The sequence below is a fragment of the Neocloeon triangulifer genome, unplaced genomic scaffold, assembly GCF_031216515.1.
Source record: "Neocloeon triangulifer isolate White Clay Creek 2 clone unplaced genomic scaffold, ASM3121651v1 ptg000012l, whole genome shotgun sequence".
Classification (NCBI taxonomy): Eukaryota; Metazoa; Arthropoda; class Insecta; order Ephemeroptera; family Baetidae; genus Neocloeon; species Neocloeon triangulifer.
In genome coordinates, this window is record NW_026775554.1 from 370373 (window position 1) to 391976 (window position 21604).

The 21604-nt window shown below is 41.8% G+C and overlaps 1 protein-coding gene and 1 long non-coding RNA gene across 18 annotated transcripts in view; one reads left to right on the plus strand and one right to left on the minus strand.

Moving 5' to 3' along the window:
• The first annotated feature begins 61 nt into the window (after nucleotides 1–61).
• Nucleotides 62–17509, plus strand: LOC132198030 (nuclear pore membrane glycoprotein 210). Its single transcript, XM_059621704.1, has 18 exons — nucleotides 62–307; nucleotides 370–641; nucleotides 866–1194; nucleotides 1971–2236; nucleotides 2563–2875; nucleotides 3251–3922; nucleotides 4962–5453; nucleotides 5708–5905; nucleotides 6231–6614; nucleotides 11751–12177; nucleotides 12784–12965; nucleotides 13071–13677; nucleotides 13727–13858; nucleotides 14910–15419; nucleotides 16304–16468; nucleotides 16522–16584; nucleotides 16643–16729; nucleotides 17026–17509. Exons 1-18 carry the CDS (start codon nucleotides 147–149, stop codon nucleotides 17100–17102), a joined length of 5337 nt encoding a protein of 1778 aa, XP_059477687.1. The 5' UTR covers nucleotides 62–146; the 3' UTR covers nucleotides 17103–17509.
• Nucleotides 17510–18671: 1162 nt separating this feature from the next.
• The window catches only part of LOC132198034 (uncharacterized), a 29582-nt gene continuing 26649 nt past the window's right edge, over nucleotides 18672–21604 (minus strand). For 2 of the 17 annotated variants that reach the window (XR_009441936.1, XR_009441937.1), the window contains 6 exons: nucleotides 21449–21539; nucleotides 20849–21399; nucleotides 20324–20779; nucleotides 19973–20116; nucleotides 19260–19432; nucleotides 18672–19166 (listed from right to left, as the gene is read on the minus strand). This is a non-coding gene — a long non-coding RNA (uncharacterized LOC132198034). Of the gene's footprint in view, nucleotides 19167–19259; nucleotides 19433–19972; nucleotides 20117–20323; nucleotides 20793–20848; nucleotides 21400–21448; nucleotides 21569–21604 lie in introns of all 17 variants that reach the window. The other 15 variants (XR_009441952.1, XR_009441951.1, XR_009441948.1 and 12 more) reach the window with 15 other exon arrangements.

Here is a 21604-nt window from a genome sequence, read left to right on the forward strand (position 1 = left end):
CCGAAAAGCGGCAACAGATGACGCGGGCGTGCAGTTTTGCGCGAATTCCGATTTTGGCGGAAAAAGAGCAATGGCGGCATGTTGACATCGTGAGCCGGCGTTTCGCTTCAAGAATTGCAGGAAAAGAGACGGAAAAGAAGCGGAAAATGCGGTTCGCGGCGGTCGCGGCCGCGCTCTTGCTGCTCGGCGCGTCTCCGGACACTTCGGACGCGGCCAAACTGAACACGCCGCGCGTCCTGCTGCCGCTCTACAGCCAATTCCCCAACAACTTCACGCTGCACGTCGACGACGGCGGCTGCTACAAGTGGTGAGTTTTCGTCCCGAACGGGTCGGAAAATGGTGAAAATTGATTGATTTGTGTGTCGGCAGGAGCACGAAGAACCCGACGACGATCCAGCTGACGGTGGTGGAGGCGGCGGCCGGCAAGGGGTGCTCCTCGGAGGCGGTGGTGAGCGCCGTCATCTCCGAGGTGGGTCGCCACACGGCCATCATCATCGCCGAGGACGCCGCCTCGGGCGAGGTGTTGCGCTGCGACGTCATCGTCGACTCCATCGCCAGCCTCAGCATCGTCACCACCACCAGGGAGATCTTCATCGAGGAGGCCCCCGAGGTCTTCGAGGTCCAGGCCTACGACGACCTTGGTCAGATTTTAAATCAAATTATGTACAAATTGACATCATAAAAGAAATTTCCAGAAATTTCCAATTTTTTAAATGTGATTTTGAAAATTAATTGTTAGGATAAAAGCCCAAAATTATGATAAAAATAAACAGTGACAAAATTATGCAATTAATTTCAATTTAAAGATTTTGATTAATTTAGAGTGTTTTTTCGAATTGGAGCTGATTTTTTTCTCCTTTTGCAGGAAACAAGTTCACGACGCTGGAGGGATTTGCCTTCGAGTGGCAGGTGCGGACCGTGTCGAAGCGGGCCAAGGACGGCGTCATCAAAGTCCTTCGGTTCGAGGACTCGCACTACAACACACCCTCGCAGAGCCTGGCCGAGATCGAGAGTGCCGGCCTGCACGGCAGCAAAGTGCTCTTGTACGGGGTCAGCACCGGCCAGGTTGAGGTCACCGTAGCCCTCGCGCAGCCCCAGTACCAGAACGTCCGGCCGGCGCCTTCGGTGATTCTCGCCGTCGTCGCCAACCTCCTGCTCGACCCCCTCGACACTCTCCTCATGCCCTACACAAAGGTCATTTCATGCGGAATTTGTTTCAAAATTAAATTATTAATTGAATGCCAAATTTTTTTTATCACATTTTGTAAATCAATAAGGCATTTCCATGATTACCCTGAGGAATTTTCTTAAGGAAACCAAGCATTTTTAGGGCTTTTGTAAAGGAATTGTTTACCTTTAATTTTGAAACCCAAAAATATTGACTTTTCCGTTTTTTTAAACAATTAAAAACTTAAATAACTTTGCAACCGCAAATGCTAGAGTGATAAAAATTTCACATTCAGACTCAATTTTTCAAGCCAAACAACTTTTCTACGGACACCAAAGCTGTAGGTCTAAGGTCAAGGTCACTTTTAAGCGATTTTATGATTTTTTAGGAAAACAAAATCCATTTTTGGGGATGATGGTCCACATTGATAAATTTGCAGGTTTAGGAAAAAATGTAGCTAGTGTAATTTTACAAATAATATGTAATTTTCAGAATAGTTATAAATTTTTAGTTTTCCCACAAATTGCGTCTGAAGTTCAAAAACCGGGTAATAAACTGAAAAAAAAACCAAAAATTTTTCCATTTATGATCAATTCCTTTTTCTGAAGCCCTCAAAAGTTTGTGAAACTCAAAATGATTGGTTTCCTTAAGAGTCGTGAGTGTACTCATGGAAATGCCCAATAGATCACAAATTTATGTGAAACTTAAACTTTTTGTATAAAAGTTCAAAGTTTTCTCATGATTGAATCAAGTTTTAAAATGTGTCAATGCAAATGAAAGTAAAATGAATTGATTTTTGCAGGTGAGATACCAGTTGGAACTTGTCCGGCACGGTCGCCAGGAGAATTTGGCTCTGCCCTCTGAGCAGTACCAACTGGAGGTGCAGGACTCTGCAATCGCCAGCCTGCAGTCGGACGGGGTCATTGTCGAGGCGCTGTCCGTCGGCAAAACCAGAATCCTCCTCAGGGACATGAACGCCGTGGATGATGAGGAGGGCCGCACGACCTCGGCCACTCTCAGGGTTGCCAACCCCACTGCCCTTGACATCCAGGTCCTGCCTCACAAAAGGTGAAACAGTTTAACCTGATTATGACTGATAACGAAACTTTAACCTTACAATTTAAAGCCATTTATAAGCAAATGTCTGTTTTTGTTTCTAAATCTATAGAATTGAATAAATATTGAAGATATTTCTAATATAAAATTAAAATTTATGAAGCAAATAATATTTAAGCAAAAAGTTTAACAAGGAAAACTCGGATAAAAGCCTTTTCAATTTGTTTTTCATTTGAAATCTTAGAAATTTTTAGACCGAATTCATCTTTTGATGGTAAACGTAAATCTTTGAAAAGTAATTCAGTGCTTGGACTAATGATTGAAATTTGAAATTTCAGTTGGCAGTTGATTGCCGGGCGTCACTACGAACTGCATGCCAGCATCCTGGACGCCAACAGACACGTCTTCCACATTGGTGAGGGTCTGCATATCAACATCGAGGCGAACCCCAAGTACTTCTCGAACGACAGGAAAACGGCCTCGGTGCTCTTCGGAAGGGCGCAGCTGATCGGCACCATTCCCGTCACTGCCAGTCTGCCCGACACGCAGCACTCCCTCTTGGCCAAGAAGCACCTCGTCATCAACGAGCAGGTCAAGGTCAAGCCAAAGGTCACCTACCTGCCTTGGTCCAAGACTCCAAAGCCTTACGAGGTTTGTTGGAAATTTCGATACATGCAGAAAATGTTGTAAAGTTTTTATTTGAAACTTTTTTCAATATTTATGTTAAAAGTTTTAATTTATTTACTTAAAGAGGATTTTGCGAGATGAATGCGAATTGTTAATTCAATGAACTTTATTTGCCGAAACTTATTATAATATAAACTCAATTATAATCCGGGAGAGTTTTAGAATCAAATTATTTAAGAAAATTTCCTCGAAGAAGTATGTAATCGAAAAAAATCGTTCCTTAAAATGAATTTTTAAATATTTTAGAAATTTCTAAACATTTCATTGGTAATGAACTTGATTATAGTTTTAAAAGATCAAGTTTGAATGAATATTGAAATTCAATACTTTTTTTTGCAGATCCAACTGGAAGCGACAGCACGAACCGGAGACGGAAGCGCCCCATCCTTCGTGTGGCAGAGCCGCAGCCCTCGCGTGGCCAGCGTGAGCCAGGAGGGCGTGGTGACCTCTTCGGAGGCGGCCAACGTGTCCGTGTGGCTGGACAAAGACCCGCTGAACGTGGCGCAGGCGCAGGTGCGCTTCCTGCCGCCGTGCAAATTATCCATCGTGGGCCGCAACCTGCAGGCTGAGGCCGGCTCGACGCTCCACGTGCCCGTGCAGTTGCTGCTGTGCGACCCTGCAGGCCTGGAGGTCAAGGCGGCCGACTGCAGACACGCCCCCCTCGCCGTGGAAACCTCGGACAAGGTGCGCAAGCTGCCCAAGAACGGCGGCCCGTTGGACGCGGCGGCCGGCTCGTGCGCCTCCGTCCTGCTGACTTCGGACGCCGCCCTGCTGACCTCTGTGCGCGTCACGCTGGACGTGCAGCTGCCCAACGGCGACCTGCTGACCCTCGAGGACACGACCACCATCAGCTTCTACAAACCGCTGCGGGTGCTGCACCCGACCTCGGCCCTCACCGTCCTCGCCCCCGGCAGCTCCAGGAACGTCATCTTCGAGGGCGGCCCGAGGGCCATGACCGGACTCGCCAAACCCGGACGCAAAATCTCTATCGCCAACCCGGCACTTGCGCAGGTAAATTCACTTGGTAATTAGGAATTCCTCAAACGCGAGGAAATAATCAATTTTCATTCTTTCTGCATTTTCCTTTTTTTTATATATATATATATTTGCAAACAAAATAAAATTTGTGAACGTGGCTTAGTTAGTCCATGTTAACTGAACGAAATGAAATTCTAGCATGTTGTTAACCATGTCTAGAGGTTTCCAAAATGTATAGTTTTGCCCCGATATCTCAAAATTTACAGGTTTTACATGACATTCTAATTTTGATTTTGAAAAACTTTAAACGGCTGTATCTTGGCTTCCCGGGGTCATAGAAATTCCGGACGGTTTTAGAATTGTCTCGTTGCCCACTACAACTTTTCTGTGAGGCGCAGAATCGTAGGTCACAGGTCAAGGTCAATTCTGGTGACTTCGAGACCTTTGACTTCAATTTCGAGAATCACCGTTTATGAAATTCTGATATAGCCATTTCGTAGAGCGAAATATTTCACGTAAAATGAGAAATAAAATACAGGGTATATTCCTTGTTTTTTTATTATAAGAATTACACAAGCAAAAAACGTGGTTTTTACGAGCTTTTCTGATGGCGAAACTCGTTTGAACCGCCGAAACTTTGTTTCCGAGCGAGACAGCTCATCTAACATAAAAGTGTTTGTCTTTGACACGACTTATCTGAGTTTGTATCACCATTGGTGACTAGGTCGCAAAAGGTCATTGACCTCGGTGACCTTTGAATCTGACAAATTTGTTCCATCACGTAATTTACTGTAGCTTAAATAGAAGCAGTTTTAATTAAGAAATTTGTTTTTGAAAACCACAGAAGGTCAAAACCTGGTTATTTTGAAGCAGTTTTGAAGCTAAAACAATGATTCAAAACAACAAATTTTATCATTTTAACCCGATTCTTTCTGGTTTAAAAAGAAAAACTGCTGAGTTTTCCTTTCATTAAAGTTAAATTTTTCCATTTTTTTTTTAGGTCTTCGGTGCTGATATTTTTACAGAATGTTGTTTCGAAAATTGATAAAAATGATCTTTCTTGATGTTGCAGTGGTCAGATGTGGACCAGAACAGCGTCAACCATGTGATCGTCCGAGTTTTATGCAACAAAGTGGGCGAGACCGAGTTGGCGTTGTCGCTGAGCCTGGGCGAGGGCGACGCCGCCGTGGAGGCCAAGGGCGTCGTCAAGGTCGTGTGCGCCATGCCCGACTCGCTGACCCTGACCCCGCGGCTGCCGACGCCCGACTACGACGCGTGCAGCATCTCGGCGGGCACCCTGGTGGCCCTGAGCAGCCAGGAGGTCACCGTCGAGGTCACGGCCTTCGACTCGCACCTCCGAAAATTCGACAACTTCTCGAGCGTGCGCTCCGACTGGACCCTCGACCCCCGCGACGCCGTCCACGCCCTGCCCGCCGCCCTCGGCAACGACCCCGTCAGGGACGACGCGTACGGAGTCTTCCTGCCCGGCTCCGCCCACCACACCCTCCGACCCCTCGGGCAGAGCAACCTGCTCACCGTCACGGCAACCCTGACCGCAGCACAGGTAAAAATCTTGCAATATGACCTTTTTTTAAAGGAGCGTCTCTACCAGTACCCTTTGGAGGAGTCATTTTGAGTTTCACTTCTTACAAGGAACTTGATCAAAATTTTGATCCACAAAAACACTTTTTAAAAGCTCTGCAGGTCAAAGGTCAATGGCACCTGTAAGCGGTTTTATGTTTTTTTTTTTATTAAAAAGTCCGATTTTGGGGGTGATGATTGTAGTTTAAACCTTGATCTGAAATTTGATCGTTGCAGGTGCAAGTGAAGGCCCAGGCGGCAATTTTGTTCCTGGAGGAGGTGCAGCTGAGCCCGAGCAGCCTCACCGTTTACAACCACTCGAGCAAACTGAACCGAATGAAAATCTCCAAAGGCTCAAACTCTTTCTTGCTCAACATCGTCGACGGCAAAGACGTCATCGACATCAACTTGGCCAAGCAGAAAAGGGCCGTCGAGGTGGGCAAAAAATCATCTAAAATTATATTATTTTGATTTTAAAACTAATCAAAAAATTAATATGGATTTCAGAAGTGATAAGTGTCTTGATAATTTCCATCGTAAAAAATCGATCGCAGAGATTGTGATAAAAATTTATTTCTGCATCAACTATAATATCTATCAGGACACAATTTGATCACTTTGATTAATCTTGAAATTGATCTTTACAATTAAATTGCATTAAATTTTAATATTTAAATAAATTTAAAATAACAAGCTACCTGATGAGCCGAATTTGATTTCTAAGACAGATTTAAATCGATTTTGAAATTCGTATTTGCAGATCACGCCAAAGAAACCGGGCCACGCGAGGATCTCTGTGGTCGACGCGTGTCTGCCGAAGGAAACACGCAGAGCCGCCGTCGGCGAGGTGACGGTGCTGGGCATCGGCTCGGTGGTGGTCAGCGTGGCCTCGCAGGTGCAGGAGGGCAGCACCGTCGAGGGCTCCCTCACGATCGTGGGCACCGACGGCCAGCAGATGACCCCGCCCACTGCAGCCCTCGTCAAGCACAAGGAGGACGCGACCAAGATCCAGGTCGACATCTCCGACACCTCGCCCCTCCACTTCAAGGTCACCGGCCTCAAACTCGGCAATGCCGAACTCAGATTCGAGGTTGACAACGTCCTCAGCCACCCGGTCAACATCAACGTCTTCCCACCCATTAAGGTAAAAATCTCTTTTATTCTATTTTGACCTACTTTTGTGCAGCTGATTTTGATACACTTCGGCTGATCGATTTCTTTACTTCTTTAGAGATAAAGTTCCAATGGATTTGGGAAAATTCCCAAAATTGCCTACTTTACAGGGGCTCGAATTTGGAGATTTTTTGAAAATCGAAAATATTTAATTTTGTTTCTGTTTGAGATACGCTTAAAAGTATTATGACCAAATTTGTTCGAAATGAGACATTCTACAACTTTGCTGAAGTGCCCAAGGTCAAAGTTCAAGGTCACTTTTGCCTACATTAATTTTTAAAATTGCTGCTTAAGTATCTAGTACATAAAAATTTTAGGTTTCGAAATAGCCAAGAGTTGAGTATTTTAGTAGGGAAGAACTTATTAAAAATTTGTGATAGAGTGTTTTTTATTTAAAAAGTTATTCAAGGTCAAAGGGTGAAAAACGTGGTTTTCCTAGATTTTTGTACTTGCAATCTCATTAACTTATTTTCTATCAGAACTAGGATAAAATGTATCATGACAAAATATTATCTACTCGATAAGCTCTTTCAGATCGTGTATCGTGACCAGGGGTCTAATTCTGTAAGCTTTTTCGTTTCTATTTCCATTTCTATATTCATTTTCCATTTGCTTACCCATTCTATTTCGTCGCCTTTTTCGATTACGACTTCTATTTCGCAGCCTATCCATTTCCATTTCTATTTCGTCGTCAATTTTAATAGTTGAGCCATATACAGGGTGTCCAATAAATAATCCGCGGATGTTGACAGCTCGCCACGGGCGAACCGTTGGTCCAAATTGAAAAATCTAGACAGATTCTGAAAGCCCAACCTTCTCCAAATTTGACTGGCATAGTAAGAATTTTGACAGAGTTGAAATTTTAATTGTTTTACTTGAAAAACTAAAAAAAGCCAAATCGCCTTATGGGAACACCAATGTAGTGGCAAAGGGTGTGTGTGAAGTTAAAAGTGTGAAACATATTTTTTAGGTAAATCGACCCTCCTGAACACGAATCTGGGGTCAGTTTTTCGAAATTTTGCTTACTTCTAATTTTTTCCCGTTAATTTGCAATTTTTTGCCAAATGTGCCAAAAAAACTAACGCGTCGAGATAAAAATCTGAAAATTGCTGGAGGGGTGCATCTTGAACATAACAACAACGTAATTTTTCCATACTTGCTATTTTCCGGAAAATTGACCATTTTCACAAGGGGTCCACGTTTTGGTCGATTTCTCGATTTCTATGGGAGTTAAAAACAAAACTTAAAGTGATTCTGAAAGCTGATAAAATTTCCTATCTTTTCTCTGTGAACATTAACTTTCCAACACTGGCTGCTTTTCCGGAAAATTGAAGAAAAAAATTAACTTATTTTTCCCAGAGAGTATGCAACCCGCAACAGAAAGTCTAAATAGCCAAAATGTAGCTTGGTTCTTTGGCAAGACACCCCTAAAATTTCAAAACTTTTCCTCCAGCCGTTTTTCCGCAATCGCCGATTTTCCCGACCCCTTTTGGAAAAACTAAAACTTTTCCGGAAAGGCATGTGTGAGGCATCATTCGATTAGGCACGTCAAGAAGATGCTAGAAATGAATTTTTATCAAAATCGGATCATTTTTCAAATTTTCAGAGCAGTTTGAAAAATGAACTTTTTTTAATTTACAAAAACTGCTCTGAAAATTTGATATACATATATATATATATATATATATATATATATATATATATATATATATATATATATATATATATATATATATATATATATATATATATATATATATATATATATATATATATATATATATATATATATATATTTAGATATATATATATATATATATATATATGTATATATATAATTTTCATATAATATTTATATTTAATTTAATTATTGCATATGCGCTTACAGTAATTTTTCAAATGATTTTTAATATACTCAAGTCAATAAAATGTATAAAAAATTATTTGAATAAGGCGTTTAGTCAAAAGTACCTCAGTGTGGGAGCAAATTGTGGTACCACAGTGTGGGAGCAAATAGTGGTACCACAGTGTGGGAGCAAATTGTGGTACCACAGTGTGGGAGACAATTGTGGTACCACATTGTGGGAGCAAATTGTGGTACCACAGTGTGGGAGCAAATTGTGGTACCACAGTGTGGGAGACAATTGTGGTACCACAGTGTGGGAGCAAATTGTGGTACCACAGTGTGGGAGACAATTGTGGTACCACAGTGTGGGAGCAAAATGTGGTACCACAGTGTGGGAGACAATTGTGGTACCTCATTGTGGGAGCAAATTGTGGTACCACAGTGTGGGAGCAAATTGTGGTACCACAGTGTGGGAGACAATTGTGGTACCACAGTGTGGGAGCAAATTGTGGTACCACAGTGTGGGAGAAAATGTGGTACCACAGTGTGGGAGCAAATTGTGGTACCACAGTGTGGGAGCAAATTATGGTACCACAGTGTGGGAGACAATTGTGGTACCACAGTGTGGGAGCAAATTGTGGTACCACATTGTGGGAGCAAATTGTGGTACCACATTGTGGGAGCAAATTGTGGTACCACAGTGTGGGAGACAATTGTGGTACCACAGTGTGGGAGACAATTGTGGTACCACAGTGTGGGAGACAATTGTGGTACCACAGTGTGGGAGACAATTGTGGTACCACATTGTGGGAGCAAATTGTGGTACCACAGTGTGGGAGCAAATTGTGGTACCACAGTGTGGGAGACAATTGTGGTACCACAGTGTGGGAGCAAATTGTGGTACCACAGTGTGGGAGCAAAATGTGGTACCACAGTGTGGGAGACAATTGTGGTACCTCATTGTGGGAGCAAATTGTGGTACCACAGTGTGGGAGCAAATTGTGGTAACACAGTGTGGGAGCAAATTGTGGTACCACAGTGTGGGAGCAAATTGTGGTACCACAGTGTCGGAGCAAATTGTGGTACCAGTGTGGGAGCAAATTGTGGTACCACATTGTGGGAGCAAATTGTGGTACCACAGTGTGGGAGCAAATTGTGGTACCACAGTGTGGGAGCAAATTGTGGTACCACAGTGTGGGAGCAAATTGTGGTACCACAGTGTGGGAGCAAATTGTGGTACCACATTGTGGGAGCAAATTGTGGTACCACATTGTGGGAGCAAATTGTGGTACCACATTGTGGGAGCAAATTGTGGTACCACATTGTGGGAGCAAATTGTGGTACCACAGTGTGGGCGCAAATTGTGGTACCACAGTGTGGGAGCAAATTGTGGTACCACAGTGTGGTACCACAATTGTGGTACCACAGTGTGGGCGCAAATTGTGGTACCACAGTGTGGGAGCAAATTGTGGTACCACAGTGTGGGAGCAAATTGTGGTACCACAGTGTGGGAGCAAATTGTGGTACCACAGTGTGGGAGAAAATTGTGGTACCAAAGTGTGGGAGCATATTGTGGTACCACAGTGTGGGAGCAAATTGTGGTACCACAGTGTGGGAGCAAATTGTGGTACCACAGTGTGGGAGCAAATTGTGGTACCACATTGTGGGAGCAAATTGTGGTACCACATTGTGGGAGCAAATTGTGGTACCACATTGTGGGAGCAAATTGTGGTACCACATTGTGGGCGCAAATTGTGGTACCACAGTGTGGGCGCAAATTGTGGTACCACAGTGTGGGCGCAAATTGTGGTACCACAGTGTGGGCGCAAATTGTGGTACCACAGTGTGGGAGCAAATTGTGGTACCACAGTGTGGGAGCAAATTGTGGTACCACAGTGTGGGAGCAAATTGTGGTACCACAGTGTGGGAGCAAATTGTGGTACCACAGTGTGGGAGAAAATTGTGGTACCAAAGTGTGGGAGCATATTGTGGTACCACAGTGTGGGAGCAAATTGTGGTACCACAGTGTGGAAGTAAATTGTGGTACCACATTGTGGGCGCAAATTTTGGTACCACAGTGTGGGAGCAAATTGTGGTACCACAGTGTGGGAGCAAATTGTGGTACCAAACAGCGCACGCGATGAATTTAATAATATAAATACTTGGTTGCTAATTTGCAAAAAAAAAATATAATTGTATTTTAATTCAGCCAATTTTTAAGAAATTGATTTAATTAACTTCGTGAAAGGAAAAATTATCTTGATCCCCTCTATTTATGAGCCATAAAAAGATTTGATTATAAGGGGGTGCGAGAGACATATAAGAATTATAAATATACATTTTCATTTAAAATTAAATAATTCATATAATTTTATCAACCTTAATATTAAAAACCATTCGAAGAGCACTGCAAGCATAGGCAGTAATTAAATTAAATAATAAATAAATAAATGGCACAACTAATAAAATTGACAACGAAATAGAAATGGAAATGGAATGGCAGCGAAATAGTAGTCGTTATCAAAATAGGCGACGAAATAGAATGGGTAAGCATATGGAAAATGAAATAGAAATGGAAATGGAACGATTCTATCTTACAGAATTAGACCCAGGTCTCAAAAGGTCATCGACCCTGGTGACCTGTGACCTTTAATTAATTCTTCATACAATTTTTGAAAGAGGACATCAGCAGAAGCATTTTGGTGACTGGATTTTTGTTTTACATCCAACATAATTAAAGTTATCAGCGATGGAAAATCGTTTTTCACTAAATGAGCTAAAAAAAAACGTTTTTCACCCTTTGACCGTGAATAACTCTAAAACTAAACACAATATCATCACCAATTTTTAATATGTTCTTTCCTATTAACATACGCAACTTTTGGTTGTATAGAAAGTTAAAAAAATATTAATGTACTTCAGCAGCAAATTTAAAAATTAATGTCAAAAGTGACCTTGAACTTCGACCTACGACCTTGAGCACTGCGGCAAAGTTGTAGGTTGTCTATATTCCAACAACTTTGGTCATGATACTTTTTAGCGTATCTCTAACAGAATCCAAGATATTTTCGATTTTCAAAATCTCCCTTTAAAAAAAATTCCCAAAGTTAAGCCCCTGTAAAGAAGGCAATTTTGAGAATTTTTTCAAAATCCTTTGAAACTTCATCTATATTGAAGGGAAGGCCTGCCAAAATGTATGATAACTGACCGATGCAAAAATGCGGTTGAAATGAAAAAAAAAATTAAATGTGAAATTTGCAGATTTGGCCGAGCGACCTGGTGCTGGTGCCCGGCTCGGTGATGCAAGTGCTGGCCAAAGGTGGTCCGAAGGTGCCGGACGCGGTGCTCGAGTTCTCGTCGTCGTCGCCGGAGCGTCCGTCCTGCCTGGACACGACCGTGGGCGGCATGATGGAGGCGCGCTGCACCGGCTCGGGCCGCGTCTCGGTCAAGGCCGTGGCCCCCGACGGCCACATCTACTCGCAGGACTCGGCCCCGGTGCGCATCGTCGCCCTGAGCGCCGTCGAAGTCGCCACGCCCACCACCGTCCTCGAGCAGGGCACGCGCATGCCCGCCTACCTGGTCGGCAAGTCGGACACCGGAGAGGTCGTCTCACCTTTTGTCGTGGCCACGCTCGAGGCCAAGTGCGTCTGGGCTGACCACGGCGGCCGCCTCCACGTCAAGTCCTCTGGTGAGAGTGAATAAAAAAATCAATAAACCGGTAAAAAGGCGAAAATTTCGGAATTTTCTCCCAGAATGTACAATTTAATTTTTGAAATAACTTAAAACGGTCATAATTTTGGTTCTTATCAACTTAGACTCTTTTATTTCATGGTTCTGGAAAGACAAAATTGTGGCCTGTAAGATTAGAAATTGTATGAAATCTTTCAGAACCCGTTTTAGTAAAATTATGCTAATATTTTGGAATATTAAGTAAAAATTCGGTTCAAAGATTTAGTAATTTGAATTTTACGGCCAAGGATATTATTTGATAAGAAAATGTTTCAAACAAAAGATAAAGGAAATTTATTTCTGCATATTTTATGTCCATACTATTTTCTTCTAAATTCAAAAGAAAAAAAAGAAAACGCTTTAGAAAGGCGAGAATGTTCAAAATCTTCATTTGCTTCAAATTTTTGCTCAATGCTAACCTTAAGGACAAAATCGCCTTACCATGCCGATTTGGAGAATTTGCAAACTTTAGCAGCCAAAGTTAAAACAGATTTAATTTTGCTGCAAGATTGTTTTGATCGTTGTCGTTAAATTTGACCTTTTTTCCTTCTTTCTTTGCCAACAGACAGCGTCGTGCACGTGGACGCAGTGAACGTGGGCATGGCGGAACTTTCGGCCACCTTCCAACTGGGCGAGGGCACCGTCTTCACCAGCACCGCGGCCGTCGAGGTCATCCCCGCCCAACGCCTGACCCTGCCCCCGAACGCACCCTCCGCCGCCCCCATCCTCATCGCCCCCTTCTCAAAGGTAATTCAAATCAAATTATCGTAAATTGATTTTGATGGAATTTTACTTTCAATTTTAATTAAACACATTTTCAGTTTTAATTGTGATAAAAATTATTTGAACCAGGTCCAACTGAGGGCGAGCAGCGGCAAGTTCTTCCTGGACTGCGGCGGCGAAGGAATCATGTCCGTGAGCGAGGGCGGTTTGGTGACCTCGGCAGGGCCGCTGGGCCGAGGCACCATCGTCGTGTCCGACCACAAGACGAACCAGAAGCTGGTGGTGGGCGTGGCCGTGGTGCCCGTGGCGTACGTAATGGCGCAGGCGGCCTCACCGCTGGGGGTGTTCGCGCGGGGCATGCAGACCCCCGTGCATGTGACGTACCACGACGCCATCGGCAGGGAGATGGTGGTGCCCTCTGAGGAGCGCCGCCTCGAGTGGATGTCCAGCCGGCCGCAGACCCTGGCCCTGACCAACGACCTTCTGCAGCTCGGCGAACTTGGCCGCGCTGTCCTGGACCTGTGGGACGGCGCCCAGCACGCCTTCCTCAAGCTGCAGGTCAGGCCGATCGTGAGGCCCACCGCCCTGAGCCAGGGTGACGTCGTCTGCTACCACGTCGGCCGCCAGGGCAACTGGAGCACCCTGGCCGACGCGGCCCTCCAGGTTGACGCCACTACGGGCTGGGCCGTCGCCCTCGGCCCCGGCGACGCCAACCTCAACTTCGTCTCCTCCGAAGGTGAGCCAAATTCATGATGACCCTGACCTGAGTTGATGCTTTCTTTCAGGCGTGACCACTTGGGCCGAGATTCAGGTCAGCCCTGCCACCTCCGTCGCCTGGCTCAGCCCCTCGCCCTCCTCCTTCAGCAGCAACGCGCCCTTGCTGGCCAAAGTCCTCATCAAGACCAACAACAAAAGTGGTAAAATTCTATTTTAAAAAATCGCATTCCCGTGAAAACAAAAAAATTAATATCTTTGCTCCGATTGATAAATTACAGATACTCTCTTCACTTACAAACGTAACTTTTTATGCCCGACAAGTTTTCTGTAAAGTACTTTTGCGTAGGTCAAAGGTCAAGGTCACTTCGTTACAAATTTCACTTTTAAACTCAATTTTCATCAAGTAGCGCTCCTTAGATTTTTTTGCAGGATAGGTAAAATGTAGCTCCAAGTGTGTAGAACAAAATACCTGATTTTCAGAATGATGGAATCGTTTAATTGATATTTTTAATTGATTATTAAAAAAAAAACATCGCTATTTGGCAATAGAAATTAATTTTCAAACAGCGATAACTCACTTCTTGTGAGAGATATGACAATAGTTGTAATAACAAAAAGTGTTTCAAATTACTTTTTCTATCAAACCATGTTTGGTCACTTCACAATATTGACCCCAGTGACCTATGACCTTAAAATAGGGTTAACCAAAACTGAATAAATTTATAGCAATGTTTTAGTATGGAACGTTATGTAAAAATATTTTTATACGGTCAAAGGTCATGGGGGTCAATAACCTTAAGTGACCTGACCTTAATGATTAATTCATTGTTTGATAGAAAGAGTAATTTGGAACACTTTTTGTCATTAAAACTACAACCTTATCTCTCACAAGAACTGAGTTATCGCTGGTTGAAAATTAATTTCTATTGCCCAATTGCCATTTTTCCCGTTTTTTAATATCCAATTAAAAATATAAAATAAACTGTAAAAGTTAACATTCTGGAAATCAGGTATTTTGTCCTACACACTTGGGGCTATATTTTTTCCTATACCTTGGAAAAAATTGAAGATGTGCTTTTTTAAAGTTCCGTTCAAAAATTAAATTTTTTGTATTTTAGTGATCTTGACCTTTGACCTACGCAAAAGTTGTCAACAGCAAAGTTGTTCAGCACAATAAGTTACGTCTTCAAGTGAAAAGCTTTAATTTGACGAATTTTCAAGTTTTGTCTAAATTTTAATTATTTTTTTAAGGCGCAAAAAAGAGCAGCCTGGTAGAGGGAAAGTGTGATCCGCCGGCGAGTAAGTTGCCATCGGCCATCGAGTGCAAGGTGGCGTGGGAGGACGGCTCGTACGACCCGACCCTGAGCGCGGAACCCGTGTACGACTTCCAGGGCGCGCAGCACGCGTGCCAAGTGTCGGCCAGCAGCGGCGAGCGCAGCAAGAAGTTGATGCTGATGGCGTGTCTGCGCGACTCGACCGTCTGCACGGACAGACTGGGCGTGACCTTCTTCAGCCCGGTCGAGGTGGCGGCCAAGGAGGTCGTCCTCTCCGAGCAGGCTGGCCAGGTCGTGCTCTCGGGGCCCAGCCAGGCCCTGGGCAAGGTCAGGGTGGAGCCGACGCCCGAGCTCGAGATTGGCCACGCCAGGGAAGTCGGCCCGGACGCCATCGCCATCCCCGTCCGGCTGACGGACGCCTTCTGGGCCCTGCCCCACGCCCACCGCTACGGCAGCGTCCTCCTCAGGATCAACTCGCCCCTCACTGGTTAATATCTTAACTGAATATTGTTTTTTTTTTTTATTATTTAACTTATTCAGGAAACCAATCATAAAGAGTTTTCGAAATTTTTGAATGTTTAGAAAAGGAATTTCTGAAATTGTGACTTTCTTCGTTTTTTGGATTATTTAGAAAAACTTTAAAACGGGGTTTACTTTGCAACCACAAATTCTAGAGTGGTGAAAATATCATGTCTAGACTCATTTTCCATACTGAACAACTTTTCTGTTAACACCAAAGCTGTAGGTCAAAGGTAAAGGTCACTTTTGAGTGATTTTATTATTTTTTTAGTAAAAAAAAGTCCAATTTTGGGTATGAAGGTCCCTTTTGATTTATATCCAGGTATAGGAAAGTTGTAGTTTTTGTTATTCTACATTATCTGTTTAATTTTGGAGAATTGTTCAATATTTAGTTTTTTTTTTCACAAATAGCGTCCATACTTTGAAAACCAACAATTTTTCCTTTTATTGACAAAAACTCTGTAAGAACAACCATTATTTCATATCAAATTGGTCTCCGGTTATTTCAAATTTAATAAATTTTGCTTATTTTCTAATTCACAGTACTAAAAATATTTGACTTTCCACCCTTTTTGTTACTTCCTCCGAGATGTTTGAGACAAATTAGAAATTAAAAATTATCCTCTGAAAAGTTAATATTTTACTTTTAAAATAATTATGAAATCGCTTCAAAGTGACCTTAGCCTTTGACCTACAGCTTTGTTGTCAATGGAGAAAAATATTTTTCAAAATGTCAAAATTTTTAGAGTTGAACTTTTCCTTTTTAAAAATGAAACTCCAAATGAATGTGAATCTCTCTTAAAGAGTTATTTTGGATAAATTTTGGTAAAATATTTTTTCTTCAATCCGCAGGCCAAACATTCATTCTGCCCGTGCTGGTGGACAAGAACGTGCAGGCGCCCATGTGTCCGAACAAACCGGCCCTCTTCACCGCGTCCTGGGACCTCCTCTACAGTTTCCGCACCGAGATCATCTTCGCCATCTGCATGGTCATCGTCATTGCCGCCGCCTCCAATCGTAACTTTTAAAATGTTTCCATTTTCTTTTTAACGAAAAATCTGGATTTGCAGTTTACTTCGCCAACAACTCGTACACCAGCAGAGGCTTTGCACCCCCGCCTCAGCAAGTCCAGAGTAATTTATTTTGAAAAATTGAAAAGTTTGATTCCTAATGAAATGTCCAAATTTGCAGACAACTCGCCCTTTTTGAACAGGAGCGGTCCGTCGACCTCCCCGAACGGCAGCAACTCTTCTTACCAGTCAAACTTGCACACTCCAGGTAATCAAAGGAAATTTTTCACTAAAATTAATATTTCTCAACTTTTTTCGTCGATAATTGATTTTACTTTGTAAATGTGATTTGTTTGAATTTTTATCAATTTTGGTCTTGTCAATTTTGAGATAAAAATAATTTTTGAAAATTCCCATCAGAAATAATGTTTGAATTAGAAATTCAGTTCTTCCCTGGAACTGAAATCTACAAACTAAATTTAATGCAGGGTAAAATCACCATCAAAATAAACTTAATTTTTTTTGGCCTTGAGTAAATTTTGAACCTAAATGGATTTTTTGCAGGCCGCTTTGCTTACACAGGTTACGTATACGGCAATCAGCAGCTGGACAACTCGTGGGGCTCGCCTGGACGACACTGATCGAGACTCTTCTGGACATTTAAGTGACCTTAAACAGTGCAAGTGATTACGTTATAAGAAGACTCGGAGTTGATTCGTCGAGTGTCATAAGTTCGCTGGCCTTTTTCAGTTTTATTTTTGCGAACACATTTCAGTTTTCATTCTAAGAAGTAAGCTAGGATTACTCAATGTTCCTGTATTGCATCTCCACCGAAAGTAATTTCTAATTTTCTCACAAGCGATGAAAGAATCCAGGGATAGTTTTCAATGATGAAATGCAAATAAGTGGAGCTGTGATAAAGCCATGGTTAATTTAATTTACGAAAACTCGCTCTAATTGCAAACACACAGGTTGTACTTAATTCTGAATAAAAGTGTTGATTGTAATGATTTTTGTACGAGAAATAATAAAATTGAACTGTCAAAAAGTGTTGTTTCATTCCGTATCTGAACAAAATTATGAAAAATTGTTTCATTATCATTTTAAAAATTTAAATAGAAAACATGAAATAACAGGGCACAAAGTGCAGGTTGCACCAACATTTCATTTTGTGGCCCAAATTGTATTTGAACATATACAACAATTGCTAATCCAACGTGGTTTCAAATTGCGCTACACTTCTAAAAACGCCTGCAAGATTCGAAGTTATGCAACGCTTTAAGCATTGCTGACAGGTAGGTTGCAGCATTTCAACGAGACTTGAAAAAGTAAAAAATACAGCCTGAATGTTCATGTTTTCATTGAACGATTAATCACCTTAAAATCAGTATTCTCAGTTAACACAATTTAAACGATTTTGAAGATCTGAACCTGAAGCCTGTCAAGAAAAATCTGATTTCATAATCGTAAAAATGGTTCTACCCTCAGTAGGCCCGAGGTCGTATTGAAATAAGTTTCCCAACTTCAATTAGTAAAATCAGTAACAATCTGCAAAAGCTGATAAATTGAAAATTATGAGAAGCAAAACTAAAATATTTTCTACTTTTTAGAATAACATTGCAAATAATTCTTTGGAAAACTTGAAATTAACTTTTTCACTGCCCTGGGGCAGGTTTGAACTTAATTGCCGTGGCGTCAGCTGACGGGAATTTTGTTTGATCGGAAACATCCGAGGGCTCCGACTTTGCAGCAACCGCCGGAGAGAACAATTCTACTTCTTTAATTTTACTGGTCAACAGAACAGGAAATAAAATTCTTCAAGTTGTCTCAGGCAAATAAGGAATGCAAAGTGCAGACCAGACTGAAGTTACAAAAGGATGTTGGCGAAACACAGAGAAAATGCAATGTTAGGTAAAAAAAATCTTCTTGAGCATGATTTTGATGTAGAATACTTATAATCAAAAATAGCCTATGTGACATTTCCACCAAATTCTCTCTCCTTGATAAAAAAAAGTCTTCAAAACTCTTAATTTGATGAAAAGGGTTCAACATTGTTTTTTGTAAACCTATCTGAGCCTCTTCCAATCTTTCAGGCCGCAATTTTGTCAAACTCTTTCAACGTGGCACCGAAATTAAAGCATTCATAATGTGCTAATAAACCGTTGACCAAATGGTCCAAAAATATGAGGAAAAATGAAACACGCCCCCCCCCCCCCCCCCCCCGTTCTCCAGGCATGGATCAAAACAATTTTCTCATTCTTATATAACTCAGTTATCAAATATTAGATTTCACCAATACAAAAAATACAAGAGAAATAAATCAAATTTGTGAAACTAAATTCCACTTTTACATTCACGTCGCAAAGCAACGAGTCCTCAAAAGCAACAAAGTACAAAATATTGTTGGCTAATCCGAACTAAGCAAACGTTTCAGAGCTCCTCATCTTCATTAAGACGTTTTAGCAAAATGCATGATCTAAATGCCATTTTTGCACCGCTTGTTGCAGAAGATGAATTTCCCATCAAAAATCTCTTGAGCCATTGACTTTATTGTCCTTGTTGACAGCTTCTTCAGCTTTAAATTAGGTCGAGGACTTGGATTTAGCGGCCTCGACAGACAGAAGCCACTTTCCATTGCCGAGCATTCAATGGTCGAAATTGGGACACCCTCCAGCATGTCTGAATTCTTTGTGTCTCTCTCGGAGCTGAAACAAATAATATGACATGACTTGAAGCATAAAATACTTATTCTGAGGCTGCGGTGATTTGATTTTGTATAAAATTGTTTGTTTTTTTACCTTCATCAGCAGGCGATGTTGGAAATTCGCCAAGTTGATCGAATAGTGATCATGTCAGGGCAAACTCGGATGAAAAGGACAGAGACTGCAGTCGGGAACTTTTCGTTGGCTTTGGTTCCTCGGAGCAAATCTTCCAAAGTGGAGCGAGGCCGTTTTACCCTCGATGTCATCTGCTGTTTACAACCAAAGAACCGCACGTTAATTTAATTTTGAACTCACCACAAATATCGCTTAATTTTTAATTAGTATGCGTCTTTATTTCATAAAAACAAAAAAAAAGAGTGGGTTTGTGACCTAAAACGCAGGAGAGCACAACCCGCTCACGCCTCTTGTCCAGAAATGAGACTTTCGCGCATGAGAATTGAGGCTGTCAGTATTTTAAAACGGGCGGTCTGTGTTTTGAAAAATCTATAATCACTAAAATTTAAAAAAAATTCATGTTTTCGAGACTCTTGCCTGCAGTATATAGAAGTTGGTGTGGCAGGTCAGTGTTGGGGACAAAAGCGACGGCTCCAAATTCAATTCATTGCACACCTGAATTTTACTTCCTTTTCTTGTCAAAACAGAGCAGACGGTGCACCTCAAGCTTAAAATTAACAAGTTTTCTCCTACATATACTCAATTCTAAGTGCTCCATAGTATTTCATTCCGGCTCAACTATGTCTGCCCCACGTAAAATAGCAAATTATATATAGAATGAAGGCGGGAACAACCTTGGCGCTCGATATGGTTCCGGACGGGGCGAATTTTCTCCTCAATATAAAAATCATCAAAACTCCTGGCGAACAAGTCCACACACTGGTTTTTTTATACCCATCTGGAGGTGCTCTCAGTTAGGCTCTTTCGACATGAAGGGGCTGAAATCAGAACATTCATAATGTGCTAATTAACAAAACTACGAGGATAAATGAAACGCCTTATTGGTTCGTGTAATATAAATTAAAACGATTCATTCATTCTTATAACTTCCTTGCAAATATTTCAGGTTCAACTCATTAATATATTAATTTTTCAAGAATACAAAAAAATACGAGATAAATTGAAAATATAAATTGAAATTCCACCTTTTGTGTCCTTGAAGACAACATAGCCCAGAATCTCACAGCCTTATTGTGGCTTAAGACATATCTGCTGCTTATCTGTGATTCTGTCAAACAAGTTCTTGCTGAAAATGGTTTGGCATTTTTGCCAGATCCTTTGTGCGCCGCTCGTAGCAGCGCATGAATTTGTCCACCTACACTTTTTAGTCAATAAGCAACCTGAAATTGACCTTGTCCTTATTCGCAGCTTCTCCAGTCCTATAAAAGTGGACAAGGCCTCAACAGAACCGACCTGGCAGCCGAAAATGTTGCCAAATGAAAGGCGGAGTAAATTACTTAAATGGTTTCGATTTCAATGTGGTCTTGTCGAGGTTCACGATGGACACGTTTACCAAGCTGGACATAATTGCTGAAGCCACATGTACGAATAATTGAGTCAGTCTTCGGCATGCCAAAATTCGTTCTACTCTCTCAGCAGAGCTGGAAAAAATGACTTTAATCATTAAGACTTCTAAGATATAATTTTTAATAAAAATGATCGATTTTTACCTTCACCGACGCTATGTTGAAAATTTACAAGGCCCAAGTCGAACAAATAGAGTGATCATGCCAGGGCAAACTCGGATGGAAAGGCTGTGGTCGGGAACTTCTCGATGGCCTTGGTCCCTCGAAGCAAATCTCCCGGAGTGGAGAGAGGCCATTTGACCTGCTGTTTAAAACTAAACAACCATACGACGCGCTTCGACGTCAATTATTTTTAATTTTGTACTCACCACAATGATTTACTATGTTTTAAAATGTTTATTTTACAATATTTACTATATTTTTAAGCATAATTAACAAATTCTTTCATAGTAATTACACAAAAAGTGGGACACGAAACCAGCTCACGCCGACTTGTCCTGGAAAAAGACCATCTTGACAGACAATGTCATAAAAGAGGCTTTTTACCCTTTTTACAATGCAACGTACCGGAGATCCAGTCTACTTTTGGAAAAAATCTAGTCCCACTTTTTGTAAGACTCAATTGATATGGTCAATAATCATGGCTGCAGTTTGTAGTTTGTTTGGCAGGTCTATAAAATATTCATGTCTATAAACTGAGAGCGATTATTTAAACTTCTCTTAGGAATAATTAAATTTTGGTACCTCAACGCCACATTTCTCGTGTGGCCTGCACCATCTTAATACTTTTTCTTTCCAATTAGCCTTGACGATTTTCGATTTTGGCATTGGAAGACTTCAAGTTTTAAAAATCACATACTTTTTCTTTGAAGCAAGAGAAGAAAAGATTGAAATTGGGCG

Coding starts and splice junctions, on each gene's coding strand:
- LOC132198030 (XM_059621704.1), top strand. CDS start 147: ATGCGGTTCGCGGCGGTCGCGGCCGCGCTCTTGCTGCTCGGCGCGTCT. Junction 308..369: donor GACGGCGGCTGCTACAAGTG/GTGAGTTTTCGT, acceptor GTGTGTCGGCAG/GAGCACGAAGAACCCGACGA. Junction 2,876..3,250: donor AGACTCCAAAGCCTTACGAG/GTTTGTTGGAAA, acceptor TTTTTTTTGCAG/ATCCAACTGGAAGCGACAGC.